Below are 19,884 nucleotides of genomic sequence, written 5' to 3'. Positions count from 1 at the left end.
AGCTACGAAGCCGCACCGCTTGATGAATTGTCGAAGCATAACGGCTATCGTAGGCAGGAGCCTCGCGGAGTGATACGTACTGTGCTTCAACATAATATTACCGTGTTGTGTGTGTATAACCTCTTTTTAAGTTTTGTGGATATTATACATGGTTATGCTGAGGATATGTCGGCCAGTTTCAGCTGGAAATGCCTTTCGGTTAAACTGTCAGCAAGAAATTTGCACTGTTACATTTTTATATAACTTTAATGCACATAAAAAACAGCTGCTTGTTTAAGTGAAAATACACTGATGTCTTTTTTTTTTTGCACTAATAAAGTTGTGGAGTTGTGAAGTGTTTTGTCTAGTGTAGGGAGAAAATTTTTTTTAACTGGCAGTGTTTTCTCAAACATATTTCGCATCAAAGTGCTCTTTGGTTTATTTCTCCTTTTGGAAGCTTGTAGTCAAAAAAGGAAAAAAAAAATCCTGTTTGGCCCTGATATCTACCGTTCATAAAGGCGTTAAAAATAATCGACGGCTTCAATGGGAGCCAGGCACACAGAGGTAAAAACCTTTTAGCTAAATTATTTACAGCAGTCAGTTAAGTGAGTGAGTCAGAGTGAGTCGGTGTACCTCCTGCTCCATCAAAGTGGAGGAGAGGGTAGGCATGCTGGCCTCTCTAATCTCCACACTGCAGCCTTCGGGGGGGCTGCTGGTGCGCCTCCTCTTGCTGGGTGTAGGCATCATTGGAGGGTCGTTCTCCTTCCCTCCATCATGGCTGTTCCCATCTGAGAGTGAAAAAAAAAAAAAACATCAATCAAAAAAGGCATATTACATAAACATAGAAAAACAAATGGGACTTGGGAGCATCTAAGTTAAATGAAAAGAAAATATCAAATTTCAAATAATATATGATAAAAACACAGCTTGGGGTACAAAAAAGGAAAAAACAAACAAACACCTTTGATCAGAGGAATAGAGATAAAGTCTCACTTCAGTAACAAACAGCTTAGAAACTGGGCCCATTTAAGAAGATGACCAAGCTCAGAGGAGATCCCTGCTGTAAGATGTTGTCACAGTCAGGCTTATATGGTGCAGCGCATTAATCCACTGCTTTATGAACGATGCCTCTAGACATCATAAAGAAATCCTTCTGGCATGGATCCTCAATGAAAAATGAAACTATTAATCCTGTGGCAATGAGGCAGCCTCACCAGACAGATAATCTCTTGTCTTGATGCATCCTCCAGTGTTGCTGTCCTGCGCTGGGACCGGATCACAGGCATCATTCTCCTCCACATCCATCAGGCTCTGGAAGGAAGCCATCTTCTGCCTCAGCGTGGAGGCGACCCGGGGAAGGAAGGGGCTACTTCTGACAAGCTGAGAGTTGATACAGCAAAATAAACATATCTGCTCAGTGATGTGCATTGACAGGCCAGAGACTTCTGAAATTACAAAAGTGGTATTACAGAGTGGCAGCACATCTATCATGCAGATTTTTATCTACACAATCCGCAAGTGTTACGGTTTACTTCACCGAACATCATCTCACAGGGAAGTCACAATGAAGGGGCATCCACAACAGCAACGGTGCAACCAGAGACCACTGAACGTGAAACTGTAAGCAGTGGTCGGTGAAAGAATTGCTGGTGATGTAAACTGGATGGGCCGCAAGTTAAACCTTCAGCATTTTGAAGTAATCGATCCAAGTGCCTCCCAGTGAGAGTGAATGATACCATTAACTAACATATGCAAGGGTGGTAAATAATTTGGAGCGTTACCTAGGCAACTGGAGCCTTTAATGCCGATTATTGACCAACTATCAGGTACAAAGCGATGCACAAACGAGCAAATAAGCTACATCCAAATGTAAAAGTTAAGTAAACTAAATAAATTAAAGGGGAGTCCTGAACAGTGAGATGTTATCCTGTAGGGGGTATTTTGTTGACATAGTTTGAGTCCATTGCTGCCCTCAGAGGAAAGATCAATGCCAATCAGTACAAAGTTGTTCAGCGTGATGATGAAACATTTCTTTCCTGAGAGTGGCGTTTTTTTACACCGATAGTGCCTCCGTCCACAGGGGATGAAGGCTCACTGAATGGTTTGATGAACACTTGTACAATCAATGCCAATGTGGACTGAAGCTCTTTTGGAGGAATACCAACATTACTAAGACACTCTGTGCCATTTTTTCCATTTAATTTGTCATTTACTGCATTTATGAACATTTCTTAAAAGCTGACTTTAAAGACAGGTGAGCTGAGACAGAAGTGTTGCATTTAAAAGCCCTTTCCATATAAATGTGCATTATTCAAAACCCTTTGTGTATTTCTCAGCTTTTAATAATTAGAGTAACAGGCTGATCTACAGTTGTGTTGTTGACAAGCAACATTTTTGCAACCAAACTGCAACAAACGTAACTAAACATGAGTAAGATAAGATAAGATAAGATAACCTTTATTAGTCCCACACGTGGGAAATTTGTTTTGTCACAGCAGGAAGTGGACAGTGCAAAAGTTATGAGGCAAAAATTAGAATACAATAAGAATAAATACAGTACACAACTGTACAGAATAGAATAAAATAAAATACTATATACAGTAGAATAAAATAAAATAAATATACAATAAGATAAAAATAGAATACAAATACAAATACTATATACAACTAAGTCACACTCGGAGGGTGTCTGCTGTCTACTAAACTGAAAAACGCTCCAAAAAGCTGAGACATGGCAGACTGTGGTTCAGATCATGCTGAGAAGAATGATCCACGCCGGAGAAAAATCCTTATTTTGTAGACGTGTCAGTCGATGTTAACAGGAGTTTTGAAAACACAGAAGCGCATACAACAAAGTGAGCTTGCCAAAGTTGGGATTTCAATGCATTAGGCGGCTCGACAAAACCTAGAATCCCAATATGTTATGATACAGAGATAATCCGTATCATAACGGCATCTATTAACTTTCCTTTTTAACCCAGGCTTTCTGCTTTGCAGGCATCTAATGGTTTTTTTGGGGGGGGGATAAAATGGACCAATCAAACGCTGCCTACTTCAGTCAGGAGCAACAGGTCGTGGAGAAGGATAAACAATATAAAATACACAAAGAGAGAGACTGATGCCCGAGGAAAGCTGCAGAAAATAATTTAAATTCATAGTGAACGTATTTATTTTCAGTGATGCCATTCATCTGTAATTCATCAGCCTCACTAACATATTGCTCTGAAACTAAACTTTATCCCCAAGAAATGCACACAGATCACACACTGTCCCATAACCAAGGACAAGTGGAAATCACCTTGTGTTTATTTGATTGACTGTATAACCACCAACAGAATCAATATTTTTGTAATCCATCTTCAATTAGTTACAATCCCAACAGTGTAAAAAGGACCAAAACAACATGTTTTCAGATGTTCTGCCAAGCTAGCTGAATACACATGAACTTCTATGTTAGTGACACTAATACTCCTCCTCGAACATTCTGTCTCAGTTTTGTTCTGTGGCATTACTGACATGACTTGATGCTCAACAGGTCTGCAGCTATAACCCATTTCTGATAGTTATGAACAGTAATATCCAGTGGGAGGCTTTTGTTTGTTGTTTCTGCATACTCTGTCTGGCAGTAGCTAAGCATTAAAAAAACAAAAAAAAACCCAAGGAATATGAATCTCAGGCGGCTGAGTTACATCCAGTGAGACCTGAAGAGTCACTTTCTTTAACATGCTTCAGGTCAAATAGCGGTATTTTGATGCACTTTATGTAACAGATCAGGCATGAGAGACAGTTAAAATCCAAACAAACACATAAAGAAAAGCAGCTTTTGTGCTCTCTGCAGTTTTCATTATGGACCACATCCTTGTAGTATAGTCATATTAAAGGAGCCCCGAAACACTCAAAATTGTGTTTTCTGTCTGTTATGTATCCACGGCTTGCATGCGCCATATAGCGGGCAATGATTCTTCCCCTCTCTTCAAAGCTTCATATTTAAATGTAATGAGGGCCAGAAATATGCAGAACTACAGAACAGAAGAGCCCAAGCTCTGGCACTGCACAGACAGCTGATGCAGTAAGAAAATCTGGCCCTTTCTGCAAATTGTACTCTCTACAGCATGATATGATGCTAAAACAGTCATAGACTGCTTAAATAAAAGCATGAGTAATGTTTGGTTTTCTACATATGTCTCAATGACACAAACGTCTCTTAACAGCTCAAACCAGCAATGCTATTTAAATATCTTCTGAAAAGGGCTTATTATTCACTGTTTTTCATCACACTGCTATTTTTATTACACAAGCAAAGAAATGTGATAAATGTGATGTATGACTGACTGAATAATACTGCTCACCGTATTACCTTAAACATTTTTAAAGGTCAAACATAAGTAAAGATGCTGCCACAAAGACACATGCTGTTAATCAGAGTTCAGAGATTTCCTCAACTTGTGTTTAGATTGAAGTTTTCACGCTCTATAGTGTACAACACAGGGAGGTAGAACTACAAATGCGGTACAGTTTCTGTGTCAATCATTCACATCTGGCGGGCTGCGGAGCTTTTCACTGTGACAGTAATATCTTGTACGAAACTCTGCTTTATTTAACACCTTTTGCCAGAAGTCATTCTGTCATTCAAACGGCACTCTCACAGCAGGAGCTCTGTCATGTTTATGTTCTGCTCTGTTCATTTACTGCATTAAGCTAACGTTGATGCACAAAGCTACTGTCAATATTAACTTTCAGGGTACTTCAAAAGCTGATCATCGCTGCATACAGCAGCTTAGTGCAGCACAAAAAAAAAAAGTATACAAACACCTACATAAGCAACTGTACTTCTTGTGTTGTCTGCCTGTATTCCCGCAGGTCACTGATTTATTTTAACTGAAGCTTATGCGAAGTTTAACAATGTGTGTTTAAAGGGGCTCAGATAGGATTTGTTAACAATTTCAATAATTAAAATAAAACATGAATTACAGATAAAAGAGGAACAAGTGTAAGCTGTAAAGTAAATGTTTAGCAACTGTAAAGCTTAAAAGGCTTTATGTATCTCATTATCACACTGTCAAGTTTGCGAAACTATCCGTTTGATGTTATCTTATGAAACTAAGAGTTTTACAGCTTTCCTAGGGTTTAAAGTCACTACTGCCATCTTGGACTGTTAATTCAGGGTTGCTGGGACTGCTCCAAATGGGAAACCTAAGTTGAGGAGGTAATGAAGAGGTGCACGACAAGCTGAAATGACACCAAAGGCTGGCATGCACTGGCAGCACTTTTAAAAAACGCACTGCTATTCATGCAGGAGACAACAGTAGGCATAATCCAGATGTAAGCGTTCACATGCAGTCAGGCCTACATATTTTTGGACAAGGACACAGGTTTCATAATTTTGCTTCTGGACATCCCCACGGTGGATTTAAAATGGAGCAGTCTAGAGCTGACTGAAGCGCAGACCTTAATGCTTTAGTTAAACTAAATGTTTACATTAGAGGTTTAATAACAATTTAACATAATCCATCCTTTTACTCAGGCTATGAGATTTACAAGGCAAACAACTGACAGGATCATTTTATGTTAACAAAGTCTAGAGTTCATTGAATCTGAATTTGGCAACTGTTCATTGGAAATTCCAATATGTAATCAAACAGTTGTCAACGCAAGTGAACGAGGTAGAAAGCAAAAACCAGAACACACTTAACAGGGAGAGAGAAGAAACTTTATGAGCAGCAAATCAGCAGTTTGCTACATTCTCAGAAAGACCAAATGCACTTGTGAGCACTCTCAGAGCAAGAATCTTCCAACTGGGAGGCTCTCTGTGTAGAGTCTGCAGGTTCTACCTTTGTTGGTTCTGTCCATGTCAGTGTGATAGATGGACCGATCCAATATTACATATCGGTCCGATACTGATGTAAATTACTGGATTGGATATCGGAGAGAAATAAAAAATGTAATCCGATCCATTAAATATCACGAAAGCACCTCACAAAACTTGTGACACGGCGTAACTCGGCTCATAACCGTAGCACGTCGGAGCAGTGTGCTCACGTGATAGAGCGGCTGTGTGTATTTGTAGCCTCGCTTCCAAACCAGCATTTCATCTCCAATGAAGTTATCTCAGAGAGAAGTAAAGCAAGTGTGTAAGTTCATCTCTGAATGTTTGTAAAGCATTCCCACGTTAAGCTTAACAACCGATATATGGAGCGAGTGCCTCTTCTTGCTGCTACTTCAATCGTGAAACTGATTAATGATCAGCTGATCGGCTTTTCTGTCGCGAGTCCGTCTCTCTTGTTTGTTTTTGGCCCACTTCGCGCCAGAAAGAGGAAACCAGCGGATGAACAACAGCAGCACGTTTAAGCTTGATAAGCTGTTGTTAGGATTTATTTAATATTACTTTCTACACCAGGATCCTTTTCTATGTAGCTGACGGCTGGTAACTTTGCAGGGGCGGATCTAGCAAAGTTTAGCCAGGGGGGCTGATAGGGCATGAACAGGGAAAAGGGGGCACAAAGACATACTTTTCTTTCTTATTCTCATTTAAAATGTCGAGCTTTTAATAAATAATTATCTGAATCTTACACCCAAAGTTTTAATCTGATGTAAAATATATAGAAGTCCATTACTGTATATAGTAACTGTTAAGTCTAATATACCCTAGTAAGCTATAATACTTTCTCCTTTGGGAAGGTACCACCTGTGCAGTCTGCAGTTCTGTTGAAGAAAGATGTTGAATCTAGGGCTGCACGATTAATCATTAGAAAATCGCGATCTCGATTCATACTTATGTGCGATCTCATTTCCAAATGACAACGATTTAAAAAAAAAAAAAAAAAAGAAAAAAAAAAAAAGATGACGACGATTGTACCGCATTTTGATCCGGGATGTAATCTGCATGAAAACAAGCGCTCACTCTTCCTGCTCAACAAATGACAAGGGCGGAGCCTTATACCACGTGATACAGAAGCTGTGCCGTGTGATGCTAAAATTAGCAGGGAAAAAACAACGGAGAGCACGTCAGGGATGACGAGAAAGTGACAGGAGAAAATCCGTCTTGGTCAACCACCCAAACATCAATAACGGGAACCTTATACAGCGCTTCCCTATACACGCTGAACTTCTGCAGGCACAAAGAAATTACAGAGGCTATTACTTATCACCTGACCAAAGATATGGCTCCCATCAACACTGTGCAAAACGAGGGATTTAGGAAAATGATCAACACCCTAGACAAATGCTACACAGTGCTGTCCCGCAACTATTTTTCTATTGTTGCACTACCTGCTCTATACACGCAGTGTCGAGCAACGGTGGAGACGGAATTTCAAGCAGTACAACATTTTGCGGCAACAACAAAACGTGAGACATTTGTTGTTTTTATGTTTATTTATTGTTTTTATGTTCAGTCTCAACTGTTACGAAGTTGATGTGCAGTTAATAAGTGCAATAAATATTTATATTGGAAAAGAGAATCGTGAGAGAATCGTGACCTCAATTCTAAGCCAAAAAAATCGTGATTCTCATTTTGTGCAAAATCGTGCAGCCCTAGTTGAATCTATTTAATTATTCTTGAAAAATAATTTATTTCTGTGCATTTTGTTTTCACACTGCATCAAATTAAAGTTGATTATGTTGATTAAGCATCATGAGGTGGAGGATGGGGGGTGGTTCCCCATTTTTTTTTTTTGCTGGGAGTTTGCAACCCTATTAGTTAGGTTGCTTGATATTTCTGCTAAGTACTCTTTAAAACACCAGAATAGGAAGGATTGAGTAAGTTTAAGTTCATTAGATTGATCAGTTTTGCTGAACTATGAAACATTTTGGGTGCAGTGTATTTTTTTTTTTTTTTTTTTTTTTTTTTTTACATACAGGTATAACAGAATAGCTTTAGTGTTTTTGTTTATTTAAACTTGAGTATGAACGTATACAAAATGCAGCAATATATTAAACAAAAATGTTTTGTTGATAAAAAAACAAAACAAAAAACAACAACACACTATATCGGATTCATATCGGTATCGGCAGATATCCAAATTTATGATTTCGGTATCGGACATAAAAAAAGTGGTATCGTGCCATCTCTAGTCAGTATGAATGGCAGGGCTTGCAAAATCGCTAACCCGACGTCCTGGGGCTAGCAATTTTTCCAGTCGGGCTACCAAAATCCATCTCTGCCCTGCCCGTCGGGCTGTCATAGGAAGGAAAAATATATGTCAATGCTTTTGCATTCTTTCGAAAATGTAGCTGGGTAATTATGTCATTGGCATCGGTGAGCCACTGTCAATATGTGACATATTGAAATCGCGTTTGAATTTGCGCTTGTTTTTTGCTTTCACTTTGCAATCGCGCGAACTGTGTATAGAGAGCGACAGCACTGATCTGTGAGTGATGATAATTTGCGCACCAATTCCTCTGACATCGTCTTATTAATCGTTAGCTTACTATGCAAACATGACAAGTGAAATCTCCCGCAGCTTAAACATATGAGAGGTTGATCGCGCAGAGAATCACTGAGCGTTATGTGAATGCGTGTGTAAAAGCAGCAGGATATATATTTTAGTTCTGCTGAGCCAAATAAGACAGGTCAGGGTGAAGAAGTGACCGCAAAACGGAAAAGTTATGACAAATCAGACTATAAGGCAAAAAGAAAGTGCAGCTTTATGGTTTCATGGACAAAAGAATTTCTGTGGCTGCAATATGACGAGCTAAATAACCAGGGCTGAACATAAGTGGTCCGCAGGTGCGCATTCGCTGTCAAAATAAAAAGCACGCACAAGATAAGAAGTTGCAAAGCGTGTTTGCATACATAAGATTTTCAGGAGGAGGACAGACATTTGTTTAGAACTCTTAAAGATGTCAAAGAAGCTCCTTTAAGCAATTACTGTGATGTTCCTCCACCTCCAAACAAATGTCAGAAGGAGTCCGAACCACAAAAGAAGCGCGTATTCTCGGGAAAGTGGTTGCAGGAGGTGAGCTGGCTTCAAACAAATGATGAACGCACAGAGATGTGGTGCAGAATGTGCTGTGAAAATCCCACTCTAGCGGACAACAACAGTGCTTTTTATATGGACGCAAACGCGCGTTGCAACTTCTTATCTGGTGCGCGTCTTTTATTTTGACAGCGAATGCGCACATGTGCACCCGTGTAAATAACATAATGTTCTGCCGGGTGTGTTGTTGGTTTTCCCTCGATTTCTGAGTCGACAAGCGCCTTTGTTACTGGGACCAGTCATTTTAAGAAAGGCCCCCATTAGAACCCATGAGAAATGCAAGAAATGCATTATTGCTCAGTCTGCAATATCTTTCCCAGAACAAACACCAATTGCAAAAAACATACTAAAAATAAACCTGAAAAATCTGTTTAGAACAGCGTACTATGTTGCAAAGAGTGAACTACCACTGGCACAATTTGGCAGTCTTTGCAAACTTCAAAAAGCAAATTGCCTCGATCTTGGTTCCACTTGCCTCTTACCCGTGACTTCAGTGGAAATTTCAAATTCAGGATCTGACCCAGACTGATTCATGTCCTACACAGTTCTTACAAGTTCATAGAAATTTCTGTTCAATTAGAACCAAATATTTGAGTTGATGACTGTAATTTTTATACAATGTTGTAATTTGTGTTTCAACAATTTTTTGATTAATGTTTTGTTTTCTGTTACAATATTATACTTTAATGTATAATATTGTAAAGGAAACAAAACAGGAAACAAAACATCAATCAAAAAAATTGCTCTCTTTTTTATTCGGGCTACTTAAATTTATTTTGGGCTACAAAAAAACTGAAGAGTCCCTGCCCGAAGGGCTACCAGGGATTTTGAAATTTTGCGAGCCCTGAATGGTTATCCGTGAGTTAGTCCACAGTGTGCAGGGTGTACCCTGGCTCTTACCCTGTGACAGCTGGGACAGGCTCACCAACACTGAAATCTGAAAATGTGATTATGTACAGAGGCAAAATAACACAACTGTGCTGCTATTCCAGCTTTTATAGGTACGTCAGTATGTATGCAGCAGCGGCTGTGACAATTTTCATGTGCGTCTCATAAAGGACGACAGACAAAGCATGTTGTACAGTTGTGCACTGTACCAGTAATCTATGTCAGTTTCCATACTGATCCCAGCCAACTGAAAGCCAGAGCAGTCTGAACAACTGTCTGGCACTCTAATAGGATATGACAGATGCCAGATTTGCAACCCGAGAAGCATCTCACCTCTGGAGTTTGGGATGCCGGTGGAGTCTTCCTCTTCTGTTGTGCCATGAAGCAGATGAGAGAATTTGTCTCTGGGGAGCCCCGGACGCCAACACTGGACCTCCGCCTGGCTTTCAGCTGTGCTAGACGATACTTATCTGTCAGGAGAGAGAGAGAGGCTTGGTGCTAGACTAACACTCAATCAAGTCCATATAACCTGCTCTGGACACCTTTACTTGCTCTCCACCAGTTTAAAAGCAACAGCAGCTGCAGCCAAATAACGAACCGTCCTCTCTCACCTTTGCGATTTGATGATGCTGCTGGGGTAAAACTCTGCACAGAGATGCCAAACTGACTTGGGGTGAGCTCAGAAAAATTCAGGGGGGCTGAGGTTTGATTTAAAACTGAGGGGGTGTCCTCTACTGAGGGAGGCGACACAGCTCCCTCCTGATCACCCTCACAGGAGACAGTGCTGATCTCTGCTGTAGCCATCTGCAATGAGAACATAAGCACGACTTATAAATGAAGTGCAAGAGAACCACAAGGACAGGTAGAAGGTCCTAGAGAAAACATGGATAACAAAAGCACGCGACTAAGTCGCATGCATTTCCATAACAAATGATTTCTGATGGAACGCGTGCTTTTAGACGAGTGCTGAGAACAGGATTTCACCCGTTACAAAAAGAAATCCCTCCAGGGGCATGCTAACACAGACAAACACATGAAGATTTACTCAGGAGCATTTGCACACGCTCCACAGTAACAGCGTGTAATGAGTAAAGAACTAGAAACGGTCAGGAGCGGCGGGTAGCTGCGCTTACATTCCTATCTCCCTGGGTTAGCACTAGAAACGGGCAACAAAATATTAAACCCACACGAAAAACGTTAGTTTGTGAAGACTTTACTCGTCGCTGGCTAACAGTAGTAGCAGCGGCGGTGTCACTACAGTGACAAGTTTAAAATCTTACCTTGTGGATTTAGATACTTTGGTTGTCTCTCGTTAAAAAATATATAAAAGAACACTCGGGTCTTTTATGTTATAAAAAGAACACAACAGTCTTAACGGACGTTTATAACAATATAAAAAGACTTTCAAAAAAAAGAGCAGAAGGCGATTCAAATCCCCCTCCACACCAGAGCCAGAGACCGCGTATAGATCCCTCCGCGAAATTGTCAGCAACGTTCGTGACTGCAGTTATATATTTTATTTTTAAGTATATTGCTGGGAAATTTAAAATATGAATAAAAATGACTCAGTTAAAAAAAATATAGAAAAAATATTGGTAACAACTGACAAAGTGTAGAGGCCTAACTAACTTCCGTATTTTCAAGCACTTTGAAAGCGGCCGGAACTCGTTTAATATGAATTGGCCAATTGAAATGAAAGAGAGATACCACGTGACTGTCTAACGTCAACAGAGAAAATAGGGTTGCTATTAAAAAAGTTTATTTTACGAAGCAAACACTTGTTTGTTGCCTAGGAAAAAAGAACTTGTTTTTTTATTATTCATTTTCATTTTATTTATTTTTTTAACAGCGTTCTTGCTGTACTCCCTCAACTCTGCAAGGCCACATCTGCTGTTGGGTGCTCTGAAGCCCAGCTGCTGGAACTTAACTGGATCTCTCTCAAATTTAAATATCCACTCTGTAAGTAGACAGGCTCCTGTGCTTTTAGCATTTTCTTCTTGAAAATTGCTTATTTATTGTCACACATGTGATAAAGATGTGGGCTTTGAGTCAGAAAATGAAGCACGGTACACAGGCTGCTCATCTTTTCACAGTTAAATTGTAAAATTGTAGTAAATTGACCACAAAGCTTTCATTTACATTTACACTCCACCAAAAAATTAAAACAAAACCCCAAAATGAATGCCACAGTGGGAAAAGCAATATTTAATGCATTTTTTTTTTTTTTATATTAACACATTTTTTGTGTTTTATAATGGTTTAAAAGAAGGCTCGGTAAGCCTAAACAAATATATAACCCCAAACAGGTGGGTGAACAGTGGTCTACTGCTGAAAAGCTCTGTAAACCCTACCCACACACAAACAATCTCAAACACACACAGGGCTCCTCCTTTTGTGAGGTTTGAGAGTCTGTGGTGCAGCTGAGTACACTGAGATCAGATGCAACTTTGAGCCTCTTTCTACAGCTGGGACTGCCGACCACATGAAGCATGTGCCTTCTTCTGCTGACACCAGGAAAGGCTGTACAAGTCAGAGGGAAGCTTCACTGTTGTTTTTGTGCAGCACAGGATAGGGCAAGAACCACACTATATTTCCAAAAGCATTCAGTCATCCATCCAAACTGAATTCAGGTGTTCCAAACACTTTAGCGGATGCTAAAGCACATATTGCGCACAGGTCACCGCCTTTCTGCAGAGTCAGTCACTACTGGCCTCCAAAGTAAATGTGGCCCTCAGATAAGCTCAAGAACAGTGTGTGGAAAGCTTCATGGAATGGGTTTCCATGACCAAGCAGCTGCACCCAAACCTTACATCACCAAGTGCACTGCAAAGCGTTGGATGCCATGGTGTAAAGCACGACATCAATGGACTCTAAGGCAGTGGAAACGTGTTCTCTGGAGCGACAAATTATGTCTTTCTTTTGCACTACGATGAAAGAGTCTGGGTTTGGTGTAAAATTTGGTGGATGGGGTTTTATGATGTGCGGTTGTTTATCGGGAGATGGGCTTAGTGGCAGTGAAAGGAGCCCTTAATGCTTCAGCATACAGTGGGGCAAAAAAGTATTTAGTCAGCCACCGATTGTGCAAGTTCCCCCACTTAAAATGATGACAGAGGTCAGTAATTTGCACCAGAGGTACACTTCAACTGTGAGAGACAGAATGTGAAAAAGAAATCCATGAATTCACATGGTAGGATTTGTAAAGAATTTATTCGTAAATTAGGGTGGAGAATAAGTATTTGGTCACCTCAAACAAGGAAAATCTCTGGCTCTCACAGACCTGTAACGTCTTCTGTAAGAAGCTTTTTTGTCCCCCACTCGTTACCTGTATGAATGGCACCTGTTTGAACTCATCATCTGTATAAAAGACACCTGTCCACAGCCTCAAACAGTCAGACTCCAAACTCCGCCATGGCCAAGACCAAAGAGCTTTCGAAGGACACCAGGAAAAGTATTGTAGACCTGCACCAGACTGGGAAGAGTGAATCTACAATAGGCAAGCAGCTTGGTGTGAAAAAATCAACTGTGGGAGCAATCATCAGAAAATGGAAGACATACAAGACCACTGATAATCTCCCTCGATCTGGGGCTCCACGCAAGATCTCATCCCGTGGGGTCAAAATGATGATGAGAACGGTGAGCAAAGATCCCAGAACCACACGGGGGGACCTGGTGAATGACCTGCAGAGAGCTGGGACCAAAGTAACAAAGGTCACCATCAGTAACACACTACAACGGCAGGGAATCAAATCCCGCAGTGCCAGACGTGTTCCGCTGCTGAAGCCAGTGCATGTCCAGGCCCGTCTGAAGTTTGCCAGAGAGCACATGGATGATACAGCAGAGGATTGGGAGAATGTCATGTGGTCAGATGAAACCAAAGTAGAACTTTTTGGTATAAACTCAACTCGTCGTGTTTGGAGGAAGAAGAATACTGAGTTGCATCCCAAGAACACCATACCTACTGTGAAGCATGGGGGTGGAAACATCATGCTATGGGGCTGTTTTTCTGCCAAGGGGACAGGACGACTGATCCGTGTTAAGGACAGAATGAATGGGGCCATGTATCGTGAGATTTTGTGCCAAAACCTCCTTCCATCAGTGAGAACTTTGAAGATGAAACGAGGCTGGGTCTTCCAACATGACAATGATCCAAAACACACCGCCCGGGCAACAAAGGAGTGGCTCCGTAAGAAGCATTTGAAAGTCCTGGAGTGGCCTAGCCAGTCTCCAGACCTCAACCCCATAGAAAATCTGTGGCGGGAGTTGAAAGTCCGTGTTGCTCGGCGACAGCCCCAAAACATCACTGCTCTCGAGAAGATCTGCATGGAGGAATGGGCCAAAATACCAGCTACTGTGTGTGCAAACCTGGTAAAGACCTATAGTAAACGTTTGACCTCTGTTATTGCCAACAAAGGTTATGTTACAAAGTATTGAGTTGTATTTTTGTTATTGACCAAATACTTATTTTCCACCCTGATTTACCAATAAATTCTTTACAAATCCTACCATGTGGATTCATGGATTTTTTTTTTCACATTCTGTCTCTCACAGTTGAAGTGTACCTCTGGTGCAAATTACTGACCTCTGTCATCATTTTAAGTGGGGGAACTTGCACAATCGGTGGCTGACTAAATACTTTTTTGCCCCACTGTACCAAGACATTTTTTGACAATTTCATTTTCCTGATTGTGGGAACAGTTTGGGGAACAGCTCCTTCCGGTTCCAACATCACACCTGTGTACAAAGCAAGGTCTTTAAAAACTTGACTGAGGTCAAAACTGCGAGAACTATGCAATGAATTAGAGTGGAGCCAGGCCTACTTGTCCAGTTTCTCACCTCACAAATTTGCTTCTGCAAGAATGGTCAGAAATTCCCATAAACACACTCCTAAACATTGTGGAAAGCCTTCCTAGAAGAGTTAAAGCTGTTTTAGTTGCAAATTCAGTGTCAACTGAAAAATCAGGATACGCACAAAAAACCCAAATAAGAGCAGTAAAGACACAACACAGAATTTTGGCTGTCAAAGAATCTAAATTGATCTTTTATGCAAATTCAGCAACAATCTATGCATTTTGTGTTTTTTAGTATAATAAATGTCATGTCAAGAAGAATGTTTTCACAGCTCTGTGGAAAACTAAGTACATTCTTATTGCTTAAGAGGTTAAATAGCATCTAGGTACAAATGCATTTGATTAACTGATCTTCAGCAAGTGTGAGCATCTCTACAAAAGCAGATATTTGAGCAGTTTGCAGATCTGGAGGTTTCAGTTGTTTATTAACACAATGCCACAATCTTCCCAGGAGTGGACGCCAGTGCAATTACAAAAAGACTAAACTATGGCTTGTTTGGAATGCTTAGCAAGAGAAATGACATAGCAGCACAGCATAGGTTTGAAAGTTGAACAAACCACTAGATTTCTGAAGCAATGTCCTTTGAGGGGACAAGACCAAAATCAAGATGATTAGCCACAGTGCATACCCCCACATCTGAAGAAAACCAAACAGTGCATATCAAAATAAAACACCTCATACCAACTGTCAAACATGATGGTGGAGGGGCAAAGAGTTGGGCTTGTTTTGCAACCACACGATATGTGCAACTTGCAGTCATTGAGTTGACCGTGAACTCCTAATGTGAGTCTAATGTGAGGTCATCTGTTCAACAGCTAAAGCCCAAATTAGGTCATGCAACAGGACGATGATGTCAAGTCTATGGTACTTCTGCATCTAGCTGGCCCTACAGAATAGGAGCAAGCATGAAAGGAGTAACGTGGAAGGTAATTTCAAATGCAATTTTCTTTTTAACTCAACAAATATCAGCAAACACACAAACTGTTTGTGTGCAGTTTGTTGCACACTGTGTCTGCACAGGTCAGCTGATCATGACCTGTACATTAAGAAAATCTTCTAGGACCCTCAATAAAAATCATTGTGAGATGTGACTCTTTTCTCCACTCTGTAAGCGACTTTAGGGTTTCCCTAACTATTGAATCCCACTTTAACCCCTGACTGTACCCAGTTCTTGGTTTAGGTGTGGAGCCAAATGACTCTCTACAGTGTATCCACAGAAAATATAGCTCCTTTTAAAAATTCTTCTTTTTCTCTGCTCAAGTTCTTATTAAGTGATTCAAGTTGAGTACATGTATTAGAAATAAAATGTAGACTAAAATTAAGTTTGTATTCCCATGTACTAATATAATTTTATTGTACTTCTACTTAATTACTGATGTGTACTTTTGCCAACTCTGCTGCTAAAGTTCTACAAGCATTTGAATTTTGGGGTGTACTTTGCTACTCACAGGATCGCATCCAAATTTGTAAGTAAAGTAAGTGACTGTGCCAGTGCTCATAAACTAACTGCTTGCTGCCTTAAACCTTCTCGTCCCCATTCCTTTTTATTTTATGTCTCTGACAGTCTACTGTTATTCCTTGTCCAAAATAACAAACCTAAGACAGGAACTTTTCTATGCAAACATGTTCTTGGCCCTCCATCTTTTTCTTCTTCATTCATATAATTTCACAGCATGGTGCTGGGATGACAGACTCAGTGTACGGATGGTGTATTAAAGAAGTAGTCCGATTCCTTATCTGGTGCATAAACAATTACCCCATCTTGTTGAAATGTTCAGATTTTCCACTCAGTTTTGTAGTCATACTTTAGATTGTAGTAATACAATAGTTACTCAGTAGTTAAATAATAACTAAACCATACATTTCTGGTAGGATGTGTTGCTATATACGCTTACTGTGATACTCAGTACTTCTGCTGTATGTTGCAGCTTGTCATTTCCTTTCAGTCACCTTTCTCACTCAACATGTGTCAGTCGACCTCTCTGCTGAATCACACTTGTTATTAATCTCTGTCTCTCTTCCACAGCATGTCTTTTATCCTGTTTTCCTTCTCTCACCCCAACCGGTCGCAGCAGATGGCCCCGCCCCTCCCTGAGCCTGGTTCCGCTGGAGGTTTCTTCCTGATAAAAGGGAGTTTTCCCTTCCCACTGTCGCCATAGTGCTTCCTCATAGGGGGTCATATGATTGTTGGTTATATTTCTCTGTATGTATTATTGTAGGGTCTTCCTTACGAGGCTAATGTTGTTGTGATTTGGCGCTATATAAATAAAATTGAATTGAATTGTAAACATGGTCTAATATTCCTCTTGATGGGGTTTGTTGCACCTTCTTCCAACTACAGTTACTTTTTAAATCCAACTATAGACTGTATGAGCATAGCTCCTGGGTCTGACAAGTAAAGTTAACATGGAAGACCCTTAAACCTGCATTTTTCTAATGGTCACTGGCAGGGGATATCTGTACTCACAAAAGACTTCCTGTCATGCATCTGCAGGCAAAACAACCTCTTTAAACACTTCACTTCCTTGAGAGCTTTATTGATCCAGTTATTTATTCTGGATCATGCTGTTCAGGTTGGAAAAACTGGTCAGTCTCTCTTAGAAACGAGGATTATCCAGTGCAGTGATCCCCAAAATGTGGGTTGAAAGTATTATAGGTAGGCTGCAGTAATAACAGAAATTCAGATTGAAATTACTCACAAGTATGTACAGTTATGCATTTATTTATGCAACTGTTTATGTATGTAAGTGTCCCAGTGGCAGGTGGGCCACACATTGGCCTTCACACTTTGCATATGACTGGGTATCATTAGCAATTTATAGTCAACAGCTTGTGATATGTTTTTTTAATCAAAATGTTCGTGGAATCACTCTCTCACTCTGTTTTATGTTGATAAGAGTGAAGATTAAAGATTGGGTGGGCCACATGGGATTTCCTGGTTTTTAAATGGGCCAAAGCACTCTCAAGTCTGGGAATGGCTGATGTAGGATATGTTCATAAAAAAAGCGTAAGAAAACAGAAAATGTACATTAGATGCTACTTAATAAAGGTTTTTGTAATTGACCCTCCCCACCCAACAAACCAGCTCGCACACCTCCAGTAGATCTCTATCTTTATTTGTGTATGTCTATACACATATAAAAAATAAGGACATATGTACAATGGTAATAAATATCAACATGTTTTTACAAATGAAATAAGTTACTTAACATACTTTAAAAACAAACATAATAAACCAATAACAGAAAAGCAAAAATGGGACAAACTAAACCTTGGGTGGTAACAGAATAATCCAAATGATAAAGCATGAAAACAGCAGAACTTAAAGCCTCGTGTGAGAGAAAATATTACAAGCAGACAAATGCACTGGAAGTGAAGAAATGTACATAAAATACACTACACATGCATTTTTTTCCAAGCCTGAGACCTGTTATCTTTTTAGTTTTTGCAACATGTTATATTAAATAAAATTCTAATTGTTAAAAAAAAGGAGAAATATTAAGACATAACCAAGTACCAGTGTAAAGAGATAATGTGTTCTTAGCTTTTGGCTTTTGGGAATTTAATACTATAATGTTGACATATTGTTTTTAATCACAGATCTGCTCCTGATCCACCACTATTTATTTGGCTTTCAGGAGCTAAAAAATTAAATAATAGTTTTGGTACATCATTCAGTCTTTCATTAAGTTAGGAGATAAGAAATTCAGCAGATAAATGACTGACATGTAAACAGGAAGTTCATCAGTCTCATGTCTTCTTTTTCATTTTGCTCCGGGGGAAATTTAGTTGTAGATAAAATATGAAAGGTCGCAGATATCAGCTCAATTCAGCAAACTGGACGGACTGCTGATACTTAAATATCAATCTGCAATTGAATTAAATCAATATTTCAACAAGAACAAAAGCAATTGCAGTCTACTTTGGCTTTTCCAAAAGGTGAAGAGGCTTAGAAAAGGTAAACATGTTGAAATGCAGCAATGAAATCCTGTACAACTCTTGAGCCATAAAACCAGAAATATTTTTTCTTTTCTTTTTTCAAAGAGAGCATTAGTGTTGCACAATATTAGTGTCTGTAAAAGTCCAAAAATGATCAAACAAAATGATGTACAAGGATGATCATATCAAAGATGTACAGTCCACTTGCAGAGAATCATGCAACACTAGGATGGAGTGCTGATGGTCAACTACCTCTTCAACCTTGGGATCATATTAATATTCTACATCTCTCTCAAGGCTCTGTACACAGAGGGGCAAAAACACATTTTTTTGTCCGTCCCCTTCTTTCTTGCTGTGCTCCGCTGGTCCCGACAGACATGTCCCAAAAATAAAAGCCACCCCCTGATGGACAGAGCACAAAGGGAGGACAAAAACATGTAGAGTGAGTAACAGCAAACAGCTAAAAAAGTTATGCACAATATGACTTTGCCACGATCTGATCTATTGTTGGCTATGCTTCAAAGTTTGCTTGGAAGTGGAACAGAAAGTATGTCAGAATATTTTTTTTGGACATCATTACATCAGCGTGGAACACATCGTATTTTGGGCAACGCGATCTTTTGGAAAATTCAATAATATGATAATATGAGCTTTGGCTTCGTGCTAAAACTTATGGGATATGAAAACTTCCAACGATTAATGATATCTAGTTATGTAGTTAGTTGTCTATTCTGAGCAGGAGGCTGAAATGAAAAGACCCTCAAACTTTCAAGTACAGCAGAGGTTTTGAAACAGAGATTTTAGGCAGGAAGACCTTCCTTGGGTCAGCTTATTTTGATGGCTGTCACACTGGAGGATTTTCTCTTTAATAAAATGCTCTTGCCACAAGCTTCAGGCTGTGTGTGGCCCCCTTTCTTATCTTTTGCCAGGGAGAAAGCTTTTCAGGTGCACCTGCACTTCAAGACTTGCATAAAAGAGCACACAAGGACAGCTTTGATGGGAAAAAAAACACACAAGCTGGTAAAATGGGATGGATAGACCTTTTTGACATTGGACATATGCAAATTTTTACATGATGATGGCGCTAGTGGCGTCCAGTAAAGTTAAAGAAAAGTCACTACATGAGAACCAAATCTCATGATAAATGATAAATAGCTGGGCCGGGCCTCAGGTCGGTAACTATTCTTATACTGTAGTCATACTATGACATTGGTCTTGAAATATTTGGCATGAAATAGAAACTAAGTACAGT

The 19,884-nt window shown here is 39.9% G+C and overlaps 2 protein-coding genes across 4 annotated transcripts in view; both read right to left on the bottom strand.

The window, feature by feature from the left end:
* cdca2 (cell division cycle associated 2) overlaps positions 1 to 11,494 on the bottom strand; it is a 31,373-nt gene extending 19,879 nt beyond the window's left edge. The window contains exons 1-5 of one of the 2 annotated variants that reach the window (XM_085474503.1): positions 11,126 to 11,494; positions 10,457 to 10,649; positions 10,179 to 10,315; positions 1,194 to 1,359; positions 613 to 767 (exon numbers count right to left, since the gene is read on the bottom strand). In XM_085474503.1, coding sequence (XP_085330629.1) covers positions 613 to 767; positions 1,194 to 1,359; positions 10,179 to 10,315; positions 10,457 to 10,649 — 651 coding nt within the window. In that variant the 5' untranslated portion in view covers positions 11,126 to 11,494. The remainder of the gene's footprint in view (positions 1 to 612; positions 768 to 1,193; positions 1,360 to 10,178; positions 10,316 to 10,456; positions 10,650 to 11,125) is intronic. The other variant, XM_085474504.1, reaches the window with a different exon arrangement.
* Positions 11,495 to 17,788: 6,294 nt separating this feature from the next.
* The window catches only part of sema4c (sema domain, immunoglobulin domain (Ig), transmembrane domain (TM) and short cytoplasmic domain, (semaphorin) 4C), a 112,733-nt gene continuing 110,637 nt past the window's right edge, over positions 17,789 to 19,884 (bottom strand). For both annotated transcript variants that reach the window (XM_085474501.1, XM_085474502.1), the window contains exon 17: positions 17,789 to 19,034. The gene's annotated coding sequence lies outside the window, so the exon portion shown is untranslated. The remainder of the gene's footprint in view (positions 19,035 to 19,884) is intronic.

The sequence above is a fragment of the Copadichromis virginalis genome, linkage group LG12, assembly GCF_057382275.1.
Source record: "Copadichromis virginalis isolate Kocher_CV1m ecotype Utaka linkage group LG12, C_Virginalis_male_GT1.1, whole genome shotgun sequence".
NCBI lineage: Eukaryota > Metazoa > Chordata > Actinopteri > Cichliformes > Cichlidae > Copadichromis > Copadichromis virginalis.
Note: the sequence above shows the minus strand (reverse complement) of the source record. Positions and strands in the feature narration are given on the sequence as shown.